This window comes from Dysidea avara, chromosome 7, assembly GCF_963678975.1.
Source record: "Dysidea avara chromosome 7, odDysAvar1.4, whole genome shotgun sequence".
Taxonomy (NCBI): Eukaryota; Metazoa; Porifera; class Demospongiae; order Dictyoceratida; family Dysideidae; genus Dysidea; species Dysidea avara.
The window spans coordinates 33426758-33448904 of NC_089278.1; the positions used below are offsets into that span (position 1 = coordinate 33426758).

Here is a 22147-nt window from a genome sequence, read left to right on the forward strand (position 1 = left end):
AGAGAGATCAGCTAGATACTAGACACAATGTAAGGAGTTCAGCTACAAGCAAATCACCCTGTAGAAAATTCAGCTAAAACAAATCAACCTGCAGAGAGATCAGGTACAAACAAATCACCTTATAGATAGTTCAGCTACAAACAAATTACCCTGTAGAGAGATCAGCTACAAACAAATCACCCTGTACTGAGATCAGCTAGAAACTAGACACAATGTAAGGAGTTCAGCTACAAGCAATACACCCTGTAGAGATTACAACTACAAACAAATCAACCTGTAGAGCAATCAGCTAGAAACAAATCACCCTGAAGAGAGGTCAGCTACAAAAAATCACCTTGTAGAGAGATCAGCTAGAAACAAATCGCCCTGTAGAGAGATCAGCTAGAAACTAGACACGATGTAAGGAGTTCAGCTACAGACAAATCACCTTTTTAGAAAGTTCAGCTACAAACAAATCACCTGTAGAGAGTTCAACTACAAACAAATCAACCTGTGGAGAGATCAGCTAGAAGAAGTCACCTTGCAGAGAGTTCAGCTATAAAGAAACCACCATGTAGAGAGTTCAGTTGCAAACAAATCACCTGTAGAGAGTTCAGCTAGAAACAAGCCACCTTAAAGAGAGATCAGCTAGAAACAAGTCACATTGTAGAGAGTTCATCTAGAACAAGTCACAATGTAGAGAGTTCAGCTACAAAGAAACTACCATGTAGAGAGTTCAGCAGCAAACAAATCACCCTGTAGAGAACTCAGCTACAAACAAATCGCCCTGTAGAAAGATCAACTAGAAGAAGTTACCTTGTAGGGAGTTCAGCTACAAACAAATCACCCTGTAGAGAGTTGGAAACAAGTTATCTGTAGGGAATAATTAACATGTAATAAATGCATTATTACATGTATATATATAATTTGTACATTTACTGATAAAATCAGAATTAGTTAAAGTATTTAAAAACTTCTTCATCTTTCTCTTCTTCCTGTAGTAAAGAAAAAAAGATAGGTTAAAAAATCCCCAAGGCTGGCTTTGGGTATACAAATACAAAAAGAAGTGAAATCTAATCCAAAACAGCCAAGCTGTAAAAAAAGGGTGCAGCCCTGAGAAAGGCTATGGTGAAAAAAGATGTGAAATCTAAGGTGGCGGTCTTGGCACTAAATTCGCCTGAATTGTCATTATTAAAATTTTTACCATTAACCTACCATCACAGCCATTTCTTGGCTGCCACCTTGGATTTCACATCTTTTGAGGGCCGCACTCTTTTTTTACAGCTTGGCTGTTTTGGATTAGATAATAATAAGAAAAACAAAGAAAAAAAAACCGAAACTTTGGAAACTCGTATCTCGGAAATGACTCGGGCGATTTCCTTCAAATTTGGTATGTAGACTCCCCTGGCTGGCGGGCAACTCTGTAGCAAATTTGGTTCCAATTGGATAATGGATCACCGAGATAAAAAAGTGCGAAAATGACATTTTCTCTTTTCCTGTCAATATACCCACGGTGTGCGCGCCGGCTTCTTGGGCCGCACGACACACTGTTGTGTGTCTTGATATATATATGTGGAGAAAGTTTGGTACTTTTGTCACTTGTGTCCACATTAGTTTTAAATTTGGCTTTAAGCAACCTAACTATCAGTTTTTCATCTATCTTACTTATACATGGTTCAAAATTTGCAAACGTGGTATCAAATTAATGCTCTTGCTCTAAAGAGTACAGAGGAAAGTCCATAGCTTTCACTATTCAATAGTTATAGCCATTTATTAGAGTAAAACAGAGCCCTATTTTACCCACCCACACACATCATGCAATAATAGTATCTTATACATACTACAGATTGTATTTCCAACATAATTATTAGATGCTAAGTTAGATATAATATGTGATATCATTACAATTGTACAGTGGAACCTGTTTTATAGTGGTCAGCTGTGCTAAGAGACCATCTCCCTACACAAGTTAACTTCAGGAGATATAGTAAAAGTTGAGTTTTTGCGAATGGCGGGTAATTTACAAGTGTTCTAATGCTATCAAGTTGTTTAAAGACTAATTACAACATATACTAAAGGCCTAAAGGGGTAAGCTTTGTTGTAGCATGGTAAACTTGTGTTATCTGTTATTTGGGTATGCATGGTCCATATTCGAAAACATACCGAAATGCTTGTGTATGCACAGAAGACTAGCTAGTTCTCACTTTCAACTAATGTTTCCTAACTTGTAGAATGGCAAGGATACTGAAATTCCTTCATCTGAGTGCTTCTAGTTGCCAAACCCCAACTCGTGATAATAATCATGTTAGCAAAAATTTATTCCCATAATTGACTTCAGTCTGAGCTTTTATAGAACAAACAAGGCAGTACCGCTGCCTCATGAATAGGGCTGTGTGATAATGAAAATAGTACTTATATCTCGATAACGAAGACCAATTTGTGACCAAATTTTACAAAACAAGGCTTCCACACACACCCACTTTTATGACTTTGAAACACCATAACTCAATGTAGGAGTATGCCATTAGTTACAAATTTTTACCTGGTATTTTACAATGCTATGGATATTAGGTCAAATGTTTAACGAGTAGTCAAGTTACAGTTTGTTGAAGTCAGAAAATTGGATGTGTGTGGAAGTTGTCAAATTCGGTCCCATTTTATCTCGATAACAACATTATCTCAATAAGTAATGCCCTAGGCATTATACAAATAATGCTCTGACCACATGATAATATCATATATGCATACTATTATTATTAGTAGTAGTAGTAGTACTTTACAGTGACCAGCACTGAAGGTCTGACAGCAAAATGTGCTGCAGCCTTTGTATTACCTAACCTAACAAGAACTGGAGACTTTAAATGATTACTTAACCTAGCTAACAATAAGGTGAAACAGAAAAGGGCCAATTAAAGGAAAAAAATCCGTCCTACCCCAGGATTCGAACTGCAGGCCACCCAATGTCTATACCTTTGATCTGCCCACGCAAAGTGTTATATACATGTATATAATTCTCTGGATCTAGATGCAAAAGCATCTTGGTACAATTGCTGTGATCCACACCAACATTAATTGAAGTTATTATGCTTTAATGTAGTAAAAATAATGTGCTTAACACTATGTTAATTTGTGGAAACCTACCATGTGACAATATTGAATCCAATTGTTGTATCACTTCACTTGAAAATTGTTGGAATAATTCATCTGTAAATGAAACAGTGGAGAAAACATTATTAGGGTTTGTTGCAATAGTTGACAGTTCAGAATTTTGTGCCCCACCAACACCAACTGCATAAATTATAAAATCAGTGTTTGAATGGAGACTGTTAGCAGCATGTATTGTAGCACTTCTGTCACTTGATTGCCCATCAGTAATAACAACAGCAACATGCTTATACCCTCTTCTGATTCCCAAGGACCCATCTAAATAACTTCTTTCTAAAAGTTGTAAAGCACTTGCAGTTTCAGTAGATCCTCCATCATCATATGGTAGTCCATTAATAGCTTGCACTAATGATGTTTTTGTGTCATGAATTGTAAGATTAAAATATACATACGAGCTTGAAGAAAACAGAATAACTGCAACTTGGCTTCTTGTTGAACCAACAGTCAAGGATGTAGAAACATTTTGTACAAACATTCTAACAATATTAAAACTGTTTTGTCCAATGCTCCCAGAGGTGTCTAAAACAAACACTAAATCCAGACCTGTATTAGAATAAAACATTGTATGTTATACACAACCAACACACAGTATAGTTACACACAGCACAGTTACACACATAGTACAGCTAAAATTAACCACAAGCTCATCTGTTTTATGCTCAATCTTGCTCAATCTTCAATCCACAAGTTTAAGGAAAAATTAGGAATTTTAAGTTTGTTTAGAGATCATAGAAAAAAGTAGGGAAACAATGGAAGTTGCCTACACCTGCACATATACTAGTGAACAATTAATCCCTAATTCAGCCTATACCCCAAGACTGAATTATGGATTAAATGTTCACTAGTACATCTGCAGGTGTACGAGACCTCCCTTGTTTCCCTACCTTTTTTCTGTGATCCCTAATCGAACTTAAAATTCCTAATTTTTCCTTAAACTTGCTGTTCACTGTTTTGTAGCATTATTATGACTGGTGAATCCATGCATACTGCATCAAAAGAAAGGATGGGGCCAGAATTAATGTTTTTGTCTGAACAACACCCCCTCCCCCCAGCTATCAAATACTGCTTTGAAAGTGCAGTGGCCATTATGCTTCCATTTCAGCTATGTTCAGCCCGTTACACAGTGCTACAGACAAAAAAAGTAGAAGTGTCTCTGCAACAATCCAGTCACCACAAAATCACAACAATTCACATGCCCCAACTATCAATTACTGCCTCGAAAGTGCAGCTGCTATTATACTTTGCTTTCAGCTATTTTCAGCCCATTACACAGCATTACAAATGAAGAACAGTATTAGAATCGTCTCTATAATCAATCCAGTCACCACGGAAAATACTGATGATTCCCATTTACAAAAATATTATAGGGAAGCCATGTATAGTGCTACTGCGAATTGACACCTTGGGCTGTCAGCAAAAAGAAATCGGACACAAAGGAGGAGGACAAAAGTAAGTCCATGATGTATGCATTATATGCACTGTGGTATGCCAAAAGGCACGTTTTGGGACGAAGCAATGTCGAACAGTTAAAAAATCAAACCCATAGCCTTAGCCGTTATCAAGTTATACTTGCCTGAAGGCATCAGACAGGCAGGCAGGCAGTTAGTCAGTAGAAAATTCCATTGAATAATTAAAAAAAATTTTGTAACAATTTATTGCAAGCCTTTAGGATTGTACTGAAGGTATTTTGGGCTTCGTTATACCTAACCAATACTACCAAGGTGTCAGGATGGAGTTGTAAAGCTGGTTTTAGGGTGAATTATTGGCTAGGAAAACCCAAATCTCCGTGATCTCTCTATAATTATACAGTACTACCATACTGTATGATAGTTTGTGTAGAATCCTTAACTTGTATGTCACTGACATCTTACCAGTTGACAGTATTGTCATCCTCCTGAGCCTGTATGTGAACCTCAGACAAAACCATTCCTATTCCCATTATTCCTATTTCAAGTCTGAATCTTAATCTATGGTACGCTTCAAAACAAAGTTAACGTAGCATAGCATAACATAGTTGTAAACATACTTGTGGTTTAACCGTAGTTAGTAGTAAATGTCATCAGTGGTGGAAGGGGGAGGGGTTGAGGGCTAGGGGGCTTGGTCTTCTAAGGGGGCTTAGCCCCCGATATTTCACCAAAACTATCCTTCTTGGAGTGGGGTTGAAAACCGTGAAAAAAGATCAATACACTCTAATAGAATGCTCAAATACCCTAATAGAGCTGTCAAAGCCTTCACAAAACATGTTTACATTATACAGCAGAGCTCAAAATAACATGCAGAAAGTTGTGGGACAAATAGCCTAATATTTTGCAAAGTGTTAGAAAGTTGGATAGCCAGTCATGAATTATTGTTGTAATATGATACAGAAGGATGGACCAGAGGTTGCCATGACAAGTGTTTATACCATTAAATTTTATGGATAGCCAGCTGCATATGTAGCAAAACACGTGCCCAATAGACCTACAGTATGTACATCATCATGTAGTCTGAAAAGTGGCTGAAGACTTCAACATGTGTTCTGAAATAAGCAAATGTGGTTGGAGATTGGCCGGTGACCAACTGTTATTTTTAACTCTGCATATAAACACACCCACTCATCTAAAATGACATAGGACACATATGCCTAAAATGGTGCTAATGCCCGTGGGATACAAAATAATCAATACACCTAACTTGACTTAAACATGTTAGTCATCACCCTTCTTCTTAATTTCCAACAATGTCATTCTAGAGCACCCTTAATGCAGTATACCAAGGATTATGTTAGTGTGTCATGATTTGGTGTATATTATTGTAAGGAACTGGTGTTAAACAAACTGGCATTAAGCAGTGCTTACTGGTGATCTGTACATCTAGATATTATGGCATTTATATTATTTAATACTATTCAAAAATAAACTGCCAATTCCTTCACTATACAGTATCTTATTGCAAGCCTTTTGATATTACACAGTAAACTACACTGTATACAATAAATACAAATAAGAATTAAGAAACTTTTACTAAGTTTCTACATTCCAGACAATTATTTTAAAACGTACAACATAATTATAAAGTCACACTACTTTTGGATAAATGTTTTGATTTAAACTTGCACTATGACCAGTACCTAGCTATAGGATATATATGAGCATTGTGCTCATCTTACCTAGTTGGTTCTCTAGAATGAACTGTGGTTGGTTTGTAACTGACATAGTAATCACCCATTACGGCACTCCCATATATTATGAGACTATAATACAATACTTGTTAACATGGCATTGAATAAAAAGATTAACATTGTTGCTATAAATTGTAGACATGTAGAAGCGAGTTGCTTATGCTACACAGCTACAGTGAACTTAAACCTCAGTGCTAAATGTGGCAGAAAAACTTTGTGAGGATGTTGAGTTATCAAGACAATATCAAACAGACAAAGTCATATTGGTGCAGCAAACAGCTGTTGTCAGATTACAAATGTATTCTGGATTAAAGCCAGAGGCATTGGATTAGAACAATACATGTGACCCAGTCTGAGAAAACCGGGCTTATCGCCTATTTAAAAGTATCCAGAAACGCCGGTTTTAAGTATTTAGTGTGTTGCAGCTCGCCAATGGTTGAAGCTATGTGTACCAAATTTTCACATGTTTTACCCCAATTCCTTACCTTCCAGAGTATCCACTGTGCAAGTAGCCAACAACTAAGTTTCCCGCCATTTTGGATAGTTTTTAAACCGAGGTTGACTGTATCAGGCGAGCTACAAATGGGTGGGAGGCGGGGGGCCCTGGAAAGCAGGCAAGATGGTGTTCAAAAATTGAAAGGGAAGGCCAAGGGATAAATTAGGCCAAGTTTTGGGCCATTTAGGTCTCAAAACTGGCTAAACTGAAAGAAAATTCACAGCAGAGGTGCTTATTGAACACCACAGAGCTGTACAGCCACATACAGTCATCCCCAGGCTGACCAGAGCTCCACTAAGGCCCCACACCACATGTACGGATCGCCATTGGGTTTGGGAAAAGCAGCCAGCAAAACCAGACCACTCAAGTCTAGCTGATTTTGATTGTGGAAATAGATAGTTTATTCATGTAGCTTTGTGTCCTGGGTGAAAAATTGAATCTGCTGACATGGGTGCTAAGACCGATTTTCTCAGACTGCATGGGTCACATATAGGAATTTAATAGCCTACAGTAGAAACTCCTGCAATCACAAACTACAGAACACAAGCAACTGTCTTCGTTAATGCATTCATATGAAAACAGTAACATTTTGTGAATAAATTATATTTCAAATAGTAAAAAGCACACAAATTGGATTTTGTACATAATCCCACCACACAGAGTATAACCTGGATATGTACTACCCCATGGTAGTTCACTGACCTATCATGCCTATTTAACATGGTCCATGGGTGGGAGAAAATAGTGACCTGTTTTATCATCATTATAACTTTAGAACCGAATAAGCTTTGGACTTTCTGTAAAAAAGAAACTTATTCTTTACGGGGGTTGAATTTGACTACAAGTTTGTGGATATTGGATCATATAAACATGAAATATATACAAAATTGACAGCTTTTATTATTATTATTATTAGCACTTTTGAACATAAAATTGCCTGTAAAGGTCACCAAAGTTCAAACCTTAGGTGGCTCCCAATTGAGAAATTATCTTTGTCATACACAAACTTTATACCAAGTTTCATGCTTTTATCCAAAAGAACAAAAAAAGTTTTTTTAAAGGCTGACAACCCTCGCTACTATTGATTCAATACCAATAACCAATAAATACTAATTTTATGCTTGTCTGTTTATGGCTATGGCTATATAAAGTTTATTACAATGCTTGTGTTTGTTTGCACTCTTTGATAAACAAGTAAATATCTTCCAAGGTAGGTATGCATGATTGTACTATTAGGATGTTATGAGCTGGCAACAGTGGCTCAGTGGCGAAGAGTTTGGGGGTTAGGTCTGGATTGAGCCCTGGACAACTTTTTACAACATTTATCATAAACATTCTGGGTGACTGTTCTATTGGAGTATTTTGACCTAGCAATTTTACTCTATGTTGATTTCTCCTTTTAACTGTATAGCTGTCAGTGCAATTTCACAAAAGGTTTGAGCTATGATGGCTAACCTATACACCTACCAAATTTCATTAGGTGTGGCAAAAAGTTGGCCTTTTTAATGCAAGTAATGATCTGTAGCTCTATCCATGACTATTTGTCAAAATTTCACCAAACTTGATATGTGATTTTGCAGAAACGTGATCTTAAAGTGCAACAAAGTTCAAAAACATTGAGCTAGGCAATTTTGCTCAAATTTGGTATGTGGTGTGGCTGAATATGTAGGCACAAAAATAATTCCAATTTGAAAAGGGAGCACAGAACTGAAGTCATGCATAAATATTATATGCACTGCAGCTGCTAATAGGAACATGAGTGCTATATAGTACATGATTACCTGGTAAATTGCCACATCTCACTCCAGCATCTTCACCATGACTACACGATCTTGCAAGACCAACTCCAGGATGACCACAACTGGCCAGTGTTGGTTCACTACCAGTACAAACAACATTACTTAACCAGATTGATCCGGATCCTTGACTAAACCCAGCTGAATACACTGCTGTTCCATATGATCCAAATCCCAGTTGTCTACACACCACACCAGCATCAGTATCATCCCATCCATCATCACACACTGTACCCCAACCACCATTGTAGTAGACTTCTACTCTACCTTCATTGTATGAACTGCCTCCTACTAATCTGATCAGAATAGCTATAAAAACAAATGCAGCTAATCATACAGTATAGTAGGGACAGTAGGCGTGGACCATGAAAAACATCATCCAAAAACCAGCCTCACTTTTCCCAGACGACGATGAGGTAGTATTGGTTAGGTAAAACTAACTGCGGTCTTGATTCTTTCACTGTTCAGCATTGCTTCAATGCCTTTGGCATACAACAGTATGTACAATGCATTCTTCATGGATTTACCAGTGTCCTCCTTTGTGTCCCATTCATCTTTTTTGACAGTGAAAAATATTGATTTGGCAGTACCACATGATGGTTTCCTTTTGTAATGGTAATTGTCTGTATTTTTAATAGTAACTACTTTGATTGCAGAGGTGTTTTTCAAACAGTTCTTGATTCATACTGATGTGTAACAGATTGAACATACCTGACAACAAAGCATAATGGATACTTCAATTTTAGACGATAATTGATATAACTGGGGAAGCATGCCACTTCTTTCATTTGATGTGGTATGCATGGGTTCACTAGTCATAATAAATATTTACAAAAAAGTTAACAAACAAATACAAAAAAAAATTTGGAATTTTCAACTAGAGTAGGGACCATAGTACATTGATAAAAAGTACTGAAACAAGCTGAAGTAGTGCATGAAATTAAATCACAGTAAAACAATAAGAAGTGTTATATTCCTACTGTGCATTTCCATTATGATATCTTGAGCACAGTAAAGATATAATACTTCTTATTATTTTACAGTAATTTAATATCATGCACCACTCCAGCTTGTTTCAGTACTTTTTGTTGCTGTGCTATGGTCCCTACTCTAGTTGAAGATTCCATTTTTGTATACTTGCAAAGCATACAAACTTGCCATGATCTAGTACTCAGGGGGTCTAGGAACTGGTATCCCATCCAAAAACAGCTTATAGCTGTAAAAAAAAGTGCGTGTCCAAGTAAAGCAGAGTTAACTGCGACAAAAAGTAATGATATCATAATGCGGCCATGTGCGAGGTATGCAAGTTGTAAAATTAATATTAGCTAATCAGATAATACAATGTTATTGTTAAAGTGTTAATGAGAACTATGTGATGCTGCTAGTTTTTAAGTGTGTGAGCATCTTCATAAATGCCACATAAATTTAATTCTCAATAAAGCAATGTGTATAGATTCTCTGATAGTAATAAATAGTTTGAGTTTGGCCACCTTTCCTTTGTTCGCAGCATTGCTGTATACAGGAAAGGCGGCCAAACTCAAACTATTTATTACTATCAGAGAATCTATACACATTGCTTTATTGAGAATTAAATTTATGTGGCATTTATGAAGATGCTCACACACTTAAAAACTAGCAGCATCACATAGTTCTCATTAACACTTTAACAATAACATTGTATTATCTGATTAGCTAATATCAAGACACACGGTAGTGTGTCGTGCGGCCCAAGTAGCCGGCGCGCCACACCGTGAGTATATTTACAGGAAGAAAGTAAACGCGATTTTCACACCTTTGTAGCTCCGTGATTCCTTATCCTATTAAAACCAAAGTTGCTACAGAAATGCCGGCGAGATAGGGAAGTCCACATGCCAAATTTGAAGAAAATCGCTCCAGCCATTTCCGAGATACGAGCGGCCAAAGTTTGGGTTTTTTTTCTTGTTTTTTTCTTCTTCTACTTCTTCTTTTCGCACACTTTGCAAAATCCGCAATAAAACACGAATGCGTGCTTGGATCGGGCTGAAATTTGGCACACTTAAAGGACTCATTAAGGCGAATCTCAGTACCAAGTTTGGTAGGAATCCGATGAACATTCACGGAGTTATGACCGATTATCTGCGTAAAATAAGGTCGAAGGTCTGTCACGCCCACAGGGTAAACCGCTTGAAGGAATGAGCTGAAAATTGCTATGTAAATGGAGTAACTATCATAGGAGTGCCTTTTTGTGGTTTGAAAGGAATCCAGTTAAAGGCCATCAAGATATGACACAAAACCCAACCTATGTCACAATTAAGCGATCGACTTTTATGAATAAAAAAACTATTAGTTTTCACGTCTACCAGCCAAACCGCTTAGAACAGTGAGCTGAAAATCGGTGTGTAGCTGGAATAATTATCATAGAAAGTCCTTGCAGTAGTACAGAAGAATCGGATTACAAACCACTGAGTTATGATTACAAAGCCAACTACGTGTAGCATACCGTATATGACCGTATTAAAGCCGGGCTCAAATACACGCAGGGGCTCAAATATACGCCGGGTACAGCTAGGGGACTGTTATAATAAACGCCTGCATGGGCTCATTTAAACGCCGGGGTGCTAATGATATGCACTGAAAGGGGTTCTAAACTTGTGTCAGCTGCTAACTATACAGTGATGTCTCGTCACCAGTCTAGGTGTCTTGTCTTGTTCGACTATGCCTTCTCTTCTGGTGATGGCCATAGCGTATTTATCGTGGTCATTGTCATCTTTCCGCCCAACTTCCAATGTTTCAACCAGCAGAGGAGTCCAAATAGGTTTATGTACGTGATGGGCTATGGATTTCGTATTTCGCAGGTACTTGTATTGGCACCTGTCATTCTCAACGAGTGGCTAGTAAGAAATAAACGCCCGGGTCCAAATTCACGCCGGTCTCGTTTAAACGCCGGGTCAAAAATGATTCATAGGAAATAAACGCCCGGGCTTCTATACGGTCATATACGGTATGCGAGATCAAGATACTCTAATAGAACAGTCACCCTAATAAAGCATTCAGCTACGTTTATAACTTACTCCATTATAGAATTTCTTTGGCATTGCAAGTTATTCTGTAGGGAGTTCAGCTACAAACAGTTAATCTTATAGACAATTCAGCTACAAGCAAGTCATCCTGTAGAGAGTTCAGCTACAAATATGTTGCTGTAGAGATTCAGAACATTATAAGTCACACCGAAGAGAATTCAACTATAAACAAGTCACCTTGTAGAGAGTTCAGCTACAACAAGTCACTCTGTAGAGAATTCAGCTACAAACAAGTCACTGCGTAAGGGGTTCAGCTACAAAAAAGCTACCTAGTAGAGAGTTCATCTAGATCAGCTACAAACAAGTTACTTTATGCAATGTTCAGCTACAAGTAAGTCACTCTGTAGAGAGTTCAGCTACAAACAAGTCACTCTGTAGTACAAACAAGTCACCGTGGAGAGAGAGTTCAGCAACCAATCAAAAAACCACCATGTAAAAGAGTTCAGCTATACAAACAAGATATAACTCTATAGAGAGATCAGGTAGAAACTTAACAGATTACACTGTAGAGAGTTCAGCTAGAAACAAGTCATCCAGACTGAGTAGAGAGATCAACTAGAAAACATCACCTTGTAGAGAGTTCAAATCACCCTGCAGATAGTTCAGCTACAAACAAATCACCCTATAGAGAGATCAGCTAGAAGAAGTCACCTTGTAAAGAGTTTAGCTATAAAGAAACTACCATGTAGAGAATTCAGCTATGAACAGATCATCCTGTCGAGAGTTCAGCTAGAAACAAGTCATCCTGTAGAGAGATCAACTAGAAGAAGTTACCTTGTAGAGAGTTCAGCTACAAAGAAACAACCATGTAGAAAGTTCAACTGCAAACAAATCAAACTGTACAGAGTTCAGCTACAAACAAATCACCCTGTAGAGAGATCAGCTAGAAACAAGTCACCCTGTAGAGAAATCAACTAGAAGAAGTTACCTTGTAGAGAGTTCAGCTGCAAACAAACCATCATGTAGAGACTTCAGCTGCAAATAAATCACCCTGTAGAGAGTTCAGCTACGAAAGGATCACCCAGTAGAGAGTTCAGCTAGAAACAAGTCATCCTGTAGAGAGATCAGCTAGAAGAAGCTACCTTGTAGAGAGTTCAGCTACAAAGAAGCCACCATGTAGAGAGTTCAGCTGCAAACAAATCGAATTGTAGAGAGTTTAGCTACCAACAAATCACCATGTAGAGAGTTCAGCTAGAAACAAGTTATCCTGTAAAGAGATAAGCTAGAAGAGGTTACCTTGTAGAGTGTTCAGTTATGAACAAACCATCATGTAGAAAGTTCAGCTGCAAACGAATCACCCTGCAGAGAGTTCAGCTACGAGAAGATCACCCTATAGAGAGTTCAGCTAGAAGAAGTCACCTTGTAGAGAATTCAGCTGCAAAGAAACCACCATGTAGATAGTTCAGCTGTAAACAAATCATCCTGTAGAGAGTTCAGCTACGAACAGATCACCTGGTAGAGTTCAGCTAGAAACAAGTCACCCTGCAGAGAGATCAGCTAGAAACAAGTCATCCTGTAGAGAGACCAGCTAGAACAAGTCACTTTGTATGTAGAAAGTTCAGCTACAAAAAAAAATCACCCTGTAGAGAGGTCAGCTACAAACAAATCTCCCTGTATAGAGATCAGCTAGAAGAAGTTACCTTGTAGAGAGTTCAGCTACAAAGAAACTATCATGTAGAGAGTTCAGCTGCAAACAAATCACCTGTATAGAGTTCAGCTACAAACAAATCTCCCTGTAGAAAGGTCAGCTAGAAGAAGTCACCTTGTAGAGAGTTCAGCTACAAAGAACCATCATGTAGAGAGTTCAGCTGCAAACAAATCACCTGTAGAGAGTTCAGCTACAAACAAATCTCCCTGTAGAGAGATCAACTAGAAGAAGTTTCGTTCAGCTACAAACAAATCACCCTGTAGAAAGATCAGCTAGAAGAAGTTACCTTGTGGAGAGTTCAGCTACAAAGAAACCATCATGTAGAGAGTTCAGCTTCAAACAATTCACCTGTAGAGAGTTCAGCTACAAACAAATCTCTCTGTAGAGAGATCAGCTAGAAGAAATTAACTTGGTAGAGAGTTCAGCTACAAAGAAACCATCATGTAGAGAGTTAAGGTGCAAACAAATCACCTGTAGAGAGTTCAGATACAAACAAATCTCTCTGTAGAGAGATCAGCTAGAAGACGTTACCTTGTAGAGAGTTCAGCTACAAAGAAACCATCATGTAAAGAGTTCAGCTGCAAACAAATCACCTGTAGAGAGTTCAGCTACAAACAAATCTCCCTGTAGAAAGGTCAGCTAGAAGAAGTCACCTTGTAGAGAGTTCAGCTACAAAGAACCATCATGTAGAAAGTTCAGCTGCAAACAAATCACCTGTATAGAGTTCAGCTACAAACAAATCTCCCTGTAGAGAGATCAGCTAGAAGAAGTTTCCTTGTAGAGAGTTCAGCTACAAACAAATCACCCTGTAGAAAGATCAGCTAGAAGAAGTTACCTTGTGGAGAGTTCAGCTACAAAGAAACCATCATGTAGAGAGTTCAGCTGCAAACAAATCACCTGTAGAGAGTTCAGCTACAAACAAATCTCCCTGTAGAGAGATCAGCTAAAAGAAGTTACCTTGTGGAGAGATCAGCTACAAAGAAACCATCATGTAGAGAGTTAAGGTGCAAACAAATTACCTGTAGAGAGTTCAGCTACAAACAAATCTCTCTGTAGAGAGATCAGCTAGAAGAAGTTACCTTGTAGAGAGTTCAGCTACAAAGAAACCATCATGTAAAGAGTTCAGCTGCAAACAAATCACCTGTAGAGAGTTCAGCTACAAACAAATCTCCCTGTAGAAAGGTCAGCTAAAAGAAGTCACCTTGTAGAGAGTTCAGCTACAAAGAACCATCATGTAGAGAATTCAGCTGCAAACAAATCACCTATATAGAGTTCAGCTACAAACAAATCTCCCTGTAGAGAGATCAGCTAGAAGAAGTTTCCTTGTAGAGAGTTCAGCTACAACAAATCACCCTGTAGAAAGATCAGCTAGAAGAAGTTACCTTGTGGAGAGTTCAGCTACAAAGAAACCATCATGTAGAGAGTTCAGCTGCAAACAAATCACCTGTAGAGAGTTCAGCTACAAACAAATCTCCCTGTAGAGAGATCAGCTAGAAGAAGTTTCCTTGTAGAGAGTTCAGCTACAACAAATCACCCTGTAGAGAGATCAGCTAGAAGAAATTACCTTGTAGAGAGTTCAGTTACAAAGAAACCACCATGTAGAGAGTTCAGCTGCAAAGAAATCACCCTGTAGAAAATTCAGCTACAAACAAATTGCCCTGTAGAAAGATCAGTTAGAAGAAGTTACCTTGTAGAGAGTTCAGCTACAAAGAAACCATTCTGTAAAGAGCTCAGCTGCAAACAAATCACCTGCACAGAATTTAGCTACAAACAAACCACCCTGTAGAGAGATCAGCTAGAAGAAGTTACTTGTATATTGTTCAGCTACAAACAATTCACCCTATAGAGAGAGCAGCAAGAAGAAGTCACTTTGTAGAGTGTTCAGTTACAAAGAAACCACCATGGAGAGTTCTGTAATAAATATATGTATTATATATATAATTTGTACATTTACTGATAAAATCAGAAATATTTAAAGTACATCTGCTTCATCTTTTCTTCTTCCTGTGGAAAAGAAAAAAAGACAGGTTAAAAAAGTTCCAAAGCCGGCCTATGGCCGGATAGGCCGGCTTTGGGGTATACAAAATACAAAAAGAAGTGAAATCTAATCCAAAACAGCCAGCTGTAAAAAAAGTGTGCGGCCCTCAAAAAGGCTATGGTGAAAAAAGATGTGAAATCCAAGGTGGCGGCCAAGAAATGGCTGTGATGGTAGGTTAATGGTAAAAATTTTAATAACGGCAATTTAGATGAATTTTTTGCCAAGACCAAGCGGCACAAAAATTCACCTGAATTGTTGTTATTAAAATTTTTACCATCACAGCCATTTCTTGGCCGCCACCTTGGATTTCACATCTTTTTTCACCATAGCCTTTTTGAGGGCCGCACACTTTTTTTACAGCTGGCTGTTTTGGATTAGATTAATTTTACAACTTGCACACCTCGCACATGGCCGCATTATGATATCATTACTTTTTGTCGCAGTTAACTCTGCTTTACTTGGACGCGCACTTTTTTTTACAGCTATAAGCTGTTTTTGGATGGGATTTCAATGCTTTTTGTTAGAATAAGCAATGCACTGTTGATAACAGTAGGTGAGTTTCCATGGTTTTGACAGAAACCCCAGATTACAGTGACAGAATATTAAAATATAACTGTAATTTTAGTGGCCAGGGCCGCCCACATTGGGGGTAACTGGGGTATTTTGCCCCCTACCACAGCCCGAAAGGGGCCACTTGAATACCTGTTTAAAGAAAGATCGATATACTCTAATAGAGCAGTCAGGATCTAGACCCTTCCTTGCCCCTGGGCCCCTCTTTAACTCTTTTCCCTGGGCCCTTTAATTTCTCTGGACGGCCCTGTTAGTGGCATGCAACTGCAGTCAACTAACACCCAGTAAACCCTTAACAACACTTTGCCTTTCATCTTGTACTGCATTGAAACGATCAAGATACTCTATTAGAGCAGTCACAAAACAGCTGTAACACAACAATCAATATTTAGCATAGTTACAACTTCTGCTTAGCATCGGATTGTATAGTTTAAATTACTAGCTACTTACAGACTTTACAATATAAAAATATGGCACTTGTAGAAATGTGACTGTTCTATTAGAGTATCTCGATCTACTTCAAGCATTGACTAATTCAAGTGAAGAAGCTACGCCCCTGCCAAGAGATTTTGTGAAATGAAATGAGAATAGTAAAGAAAAGACAAGTATGTACAGAGACAATAGAGGGGCGCGTAATTATGTCCTGTTGTAAATAAACGCCTTTAAAATTTATATTACTACTAAATAAACGCACCAGAAAAGGCTTGTGTGGCTGTTGTCTCCAAGGTTGTCTCATTACTTGTCTTTTCGTGTTGAAGGAATTTAGTCGCAATTGGTGAGTTTAACTATACATGTATTTGTGTTGTAAAACTTAATTGTAAAAAGGCGATTAGCACATATGATAAACATGTATTTGTCACAGTAGAGTCTCTCACGAAGTCGACATAGCAAATGATATTGATTCTCCTCTTCGGATGTTCGCAGATGATTGTTTACTTTACAGAATAATCAATAGCAGAGAAGACACCATCCAGCTCCAACAAGATCTGAACAAGTTATCTGAATGGGCTAACACCTGGCAACTGAACTTTAATGTCATGAAATGTGCTGTAGTGCAATGCACAAGGAATACTTCACCCATCACACATAATTACATACTGAACGGCCGTATATTAGAAACATCTGAGCAACACTCTTATCTGTGCATCTTAATTAACAAGTCATTATCCTGGTCTTCACACATCCACCATAGCAGCAAAGGCAACAAAAACCCTCAACTTTTTGAAACGTAATCTTAGTAGTTGCTCACAAAGAGTTAAGAAATCTGCATACATCACAATGGTGAGGCCACAAATGAAATATGTATCAGCTGTGTGGGATCCATACTACAATTCACAAATTCAGCAATTAGAGAAGGTACATCGTCGTGCAGCCAGATGGATTTATAATGACTATAGTAGATTTAGCTCAGTTTCAGCAATGTTAAACGAATTATCCCTGCCATCTCTTGAGACTCGTCGCAAGATATCTAGATTACAAGTCCTGCACAAGGCACTCCATCACCAGCTTGCCATCTGCATACCATCATATTACTTACCATCAACGAGAGAAACTAGATCATACCATCCATTGCATCTCATAATTCCATCACCATCCACCAGATCATATCAGAGCAGCTACTTCTCAAGAACTGTTAAAGAATGGAACACCTTGCCTGTTAACATCATTGAAACGTCTGATCCAGATTCGTTCACATCACTTTTACAATCATATTACCACACTAGTACTAGCTTGTAATTAGTTGAACAATTGGTTTACTGTATGTTAAGTTAGAACTGTTTTTTGTTGTTTTGTTTTTTTTTCCCTGAGCATACCAGCAGGGCTGACTGCTCAGTACAAATAAATAAATAATAAATAAATAAGTCACGATTATTACGAGACATTGGACCAGGGTAAAAAATTTACTGCTATATTTAGAAGTTGTAGCATTTGTATATCTTAGTGTCTTAATAAATAATCCCCCATGATGACTAATCACTAATAGTACAGTGAAAACTGGTCATTATTCAGGCCGTAGGGACAAAATTTTCTGACCTTGCCTTTTAAAGAGGTGGCTGCATTATGCGGCCTTAAAAAAAGGTAAGAAGCATGCTGTTCTAACTGGCTATAGAGATGGATTTAGTGTATGACAGCGTATGAGACAGTGAGTGCTGGCAGCAAGGGGGCAGCCAATCTGTTAGAGCACCAAAAGCACTGCTTCAGACATAGGCAGTTGACTGTCAGCCCCAAGTGTAAAAAGTTTCACTATTGGTCCTTATAAGCTCCTGATGAAGAAAGTGATGAAGTCATTATCCATAGGATATATTTTTCAGAGTATCCATTTCAGTTCTACAATATAGTAGCCAAGCATAAGATGAACATAACACAACATTCTAGTAGTTTAGTGGTGACCACAACACTGCCTGAGTTAAACTGTGGTGAGATTTGAGACTACCAGAAGTCCTGGAATGTCTTCAACACATGAAATACCAAATATCTAATGCCTGGCTTTCATCCACAGTGGACCTGTCTTGGTGGCCACTTGTACAGAAGGGAAACAGCTGCCACACAGTCTTGCGAGCGAAACAGCTAGTTGCCACACCCCTTAATTATCAATTTGTGAAATCTTTAGCAAAATTGTGTGTGCGAGCAAGTGCGATGTGGCAGTGCCGTGTATATGGTTGCTGCCTAGCAGTGACACATCACGAGTATTGAAATCACAATGCGTTACTGTATCATCCATCTAAATACAATCTCTGAATGTGTCATTTTGTGTAGAGAGCAATCTTCCACAAGAAGTGACCTGCAGGTTTCAGTGTATATTGTTAACCATTAATATTGTTCACAATATTGTGAACTATATGTACAGTGAAACCTCACTTAGTGGCCACCTCTTTAATAAGACCACCTCATTATATTGGCCACCTCTAGTAGGTCCCAAATATAGCTAAGCATTACTTATGACCTTATTCATTAATAAGGCCACCTTGTTATTCAGGCCAAATTTTTTGGTCCCACAGCCTGCCATATTAATGAGGTTTCATTGTACTTATGTGAATTTTTATTTTTCGTAACTTTTCTTCAGGTTTACTGATGGGCACTATGAAGCATTGTTGACTGGTACGTGTATAATGTGGTGACTTGAAATGCTAAAACAGTACGTAGCATGTCTTGTATGTACATGTAATGTGTCGTAATGTGTCGTAATGTGTCCACACATCCACACATCTTAGAAATAAATATAATTGTATTCTCTATAAATAGTCAGTTCCATTGTGCCACTGGGTCATAAGTTGGTTGAGTATGGATCATCCAGGGCACTTGAGTCACATTTTGTCCTGGCCAAGTGGATCTCATCCACTGACAGAATATACAGGATCAGATCACTTGTATAAATTACGGTGGAACTTGTTTATTGCCACCTTCACTCATTCAGCAGGTAACAGTGTATAAATTCTCAATTGGAATTGGCTTTTCAAGAGTGGTTGTCTTTCTATACTAGTGGCCATTAAGACAGGTTGTACTGATAGAGTGTACATACTAGAGATGCAACAATAACCTCCACTTAGTGTCGTTTGATAGTGATGCAATGGAGACTATGTATTATTGCATTTAAATACTATTACTATTATATTGCAACTCTAGCACGTATTTATAGCAGGAATGTTTGTTAACTGTTTAGACATACTGGAGCCACACCCACTCATCTGGATTCTACAAATGGAGTCATGCCAACTTGTTGTCATCATACTCACTCGTTACTCCAATTGTGTTTGGATGAATATACATGCCGTCATGTGAGACTTGCTACCATGGCGGGCCACTGGAAAACATTTGCATAGCAGTTATATTACAGTCATTATTGTACAATTCTTACATTATTGTTGTGAAAAGTGTTTGGTATTCATGTATCTCCTCTGTATGTTGTAATTACATGTGTAATTTTGTGTGGGGGTGCTATAAAATGCAATAATGCATGGTGACAATTGTATTAGGCGATTTTGCACACTTCCTTTTAAGCTAGCTACATGTGCTAATTACTCACAGCTTGTGTCAACAACTGGTAACCGCAGTTGTACTCTTGTGTCATTCTTTAAGCCGTGCCCTTAGAGGACAAATTATGTGGGGGCGACTAATTTCAAAATGAAGGATGGTATGCAGCACCATAGATTATATCTATGGACTATAATCATAGGAAACCTACTTCACCTACAGGAAACCTACTTCACCAATCAAACTACCAATGCTTTTAGGTGAAGGTTTACACACAGAGGAAGGTTGAACTCCAGAATTGCGATAAAGGATCAAGGCTTCTGAGAGTTACAGCTCGTGATGTCGGATTTTGCAGATATTTCGATCGATTTCTACCCCAAGAAGGTAATGGAATTTGTTGCTACTGCTGCTGTATTCAAGTGAGAGTTAGTCCAACATGTAACAGCAGTTAGCAAACTATTTTGAAGAAGTCAAATTTTTACATTGGAAACCCTACAAATAACCACAGCTATTTTATTTCATGACGTCATTTGGAATACAGTCTATAGTGGAAAGAGTGCCAAGCATCGGTGGTATTATGATGGGAAAAGTTAACCTTGAATGGAAGGATGGTTCTCACTCTCAAACATCCTTAGCATTATTCCCTTACTTGTATGTCAACATCTTACTAGTTGACAGTATTGTCATCCTCCTGAGCCTGTATGTGAACCTCTGACAAAACCAGAGTATCATTCCCATTTCAACTCAATCTACGGTATGCTTCAAAACAAAGTTAAAGTAGCATAACGTATATAACATAGTCGTAAACATACTTGGGGTTTAACCGTAGTTAGTAGTAAATGTCATCAGTGGTGGAAGGGAGAGGGGTTGAGGGCTAGGGGGCTTGGTCTTCTAAGGGGGCTTAGCCCCCGATATTTCACCAAAACTATCCTTCTTGGAGTGGGGTTGAAAACCGTGAAAAAGATCAATACACTCTAATAGAATGCTCAAATACCCTAATAGAGCTGTCAAAGCCTTCACAAAACATGTTTACATTATACAGCAGAGCTCAAAATAACATGCAGAAAGTTGTGGGACAAATAGCCTAATATTTTGCAAAGTGTTAGAAAGTTGGATAGCCAGTCATGAATTATTGTTGTAATATGATACAGAAGGATGGACCAGAGGTTGCCATGACAAGTGTTTATACCATTAAATTTTATGGATAGCCAGCTGCATATGTAGCAAAACACGTGCCCAATAGACCTACAGTATGTACATCATCATGTAGTCTGAAAAGTGGCTGAAGACTTCAACATGTGTTCTAAAATAAGCAAATGTGGTTGGAGATTGGCCGGTGACCAACTGTTATTTTTAACTCTGCATATAAACACACCCACTCATCTAAAATGACATAGGACACATATGCCTAAAATGGTGCTAATGCCCGTGGGATACAAAATAACCAATACACTTAACTTGACTTAAACATTTTAGTCATCACCCTTCTTCTTAATTTCCAACAATGTCATTCTAGAGCACCCTTAATGCAGTATACCAAGGATTATGTTAGTGTGTCATGATTTGGTGTATATTATTGTAAGGAACTGGTGTTAAACAAACTGGCATTAAGCAGTGCTTACTGGTGATCTGTACATCTAGATATTATGGCATTTATATTATTTAATACTATTCAAAAATAAACTGTCAATTCCTTCACTATACAGTATCTTATTGCAAGCCTTTTGATATTACACAGTAAACTAAACTGTATACAATAAATACAAATAAGAATTAAGAAACTTTTACTAAGTTTCTACATTCCAGACAATTATTTTAAAACGTACAACATAATTATAAAGTCACACTACTTTTGGATAAATGTTTTGATTTAAACTTGCACTATGACCAGTACCTAGCTATAGGATATCTAATCCAAAACAGCCAGCTGTAAAAAAAGTGTGCGGCCCTCAAAAAGGCTATGGTGAAAAAAGATGTGAAATCCAAGGTGGCGGCCAAGAAATGGCTGTGATGGTAAAAATTTTAATAACAACAATTCAGGTGAATTTTTGTGCCGCTTGGTCTTGGCAAAAAATTCATCTAAATTGCCGTTATTAAAATTTTTACCATTAACCTACCATCACAGCCATTTCTTGGCCGCCACCTTGGATTTCACATCTTTTTTCACCATAGCCTTTTTGAGGGCTGCACACTTTTTTTACAGCTGGCTGTTTTGGATTAGATTTCACTTCTTTTTGTATTTGTATACCCCAAAGCCGGCCTAT

At 38.0% G+C, this 22147-nt stretch overlaps 1 protein-coding gene across 1 annotated transcript in view; it reads right to left on the bottom strand.

The window, feature by feature from the left end:
• The window catches only part of LOC136261460 (scavenger receptor cysteine-rich type 1 protein M160-like), a gene marked incomplete at its 5' end in the record, with an annotated part of 163506 nt that overhangs the window by 78997 nt on the left and 62362 nt on the right, over positions 1 to 22147 (bottom strand). The window contains 2 exon segments of the mRNA XM_066055468.1: positions 3121 to 3687; positions 8582 to 8905. Coding sequence (XP_065911540.1) covers positions 3121 to 3687; positions 8582 to 8905 — 891 coding nt within the window.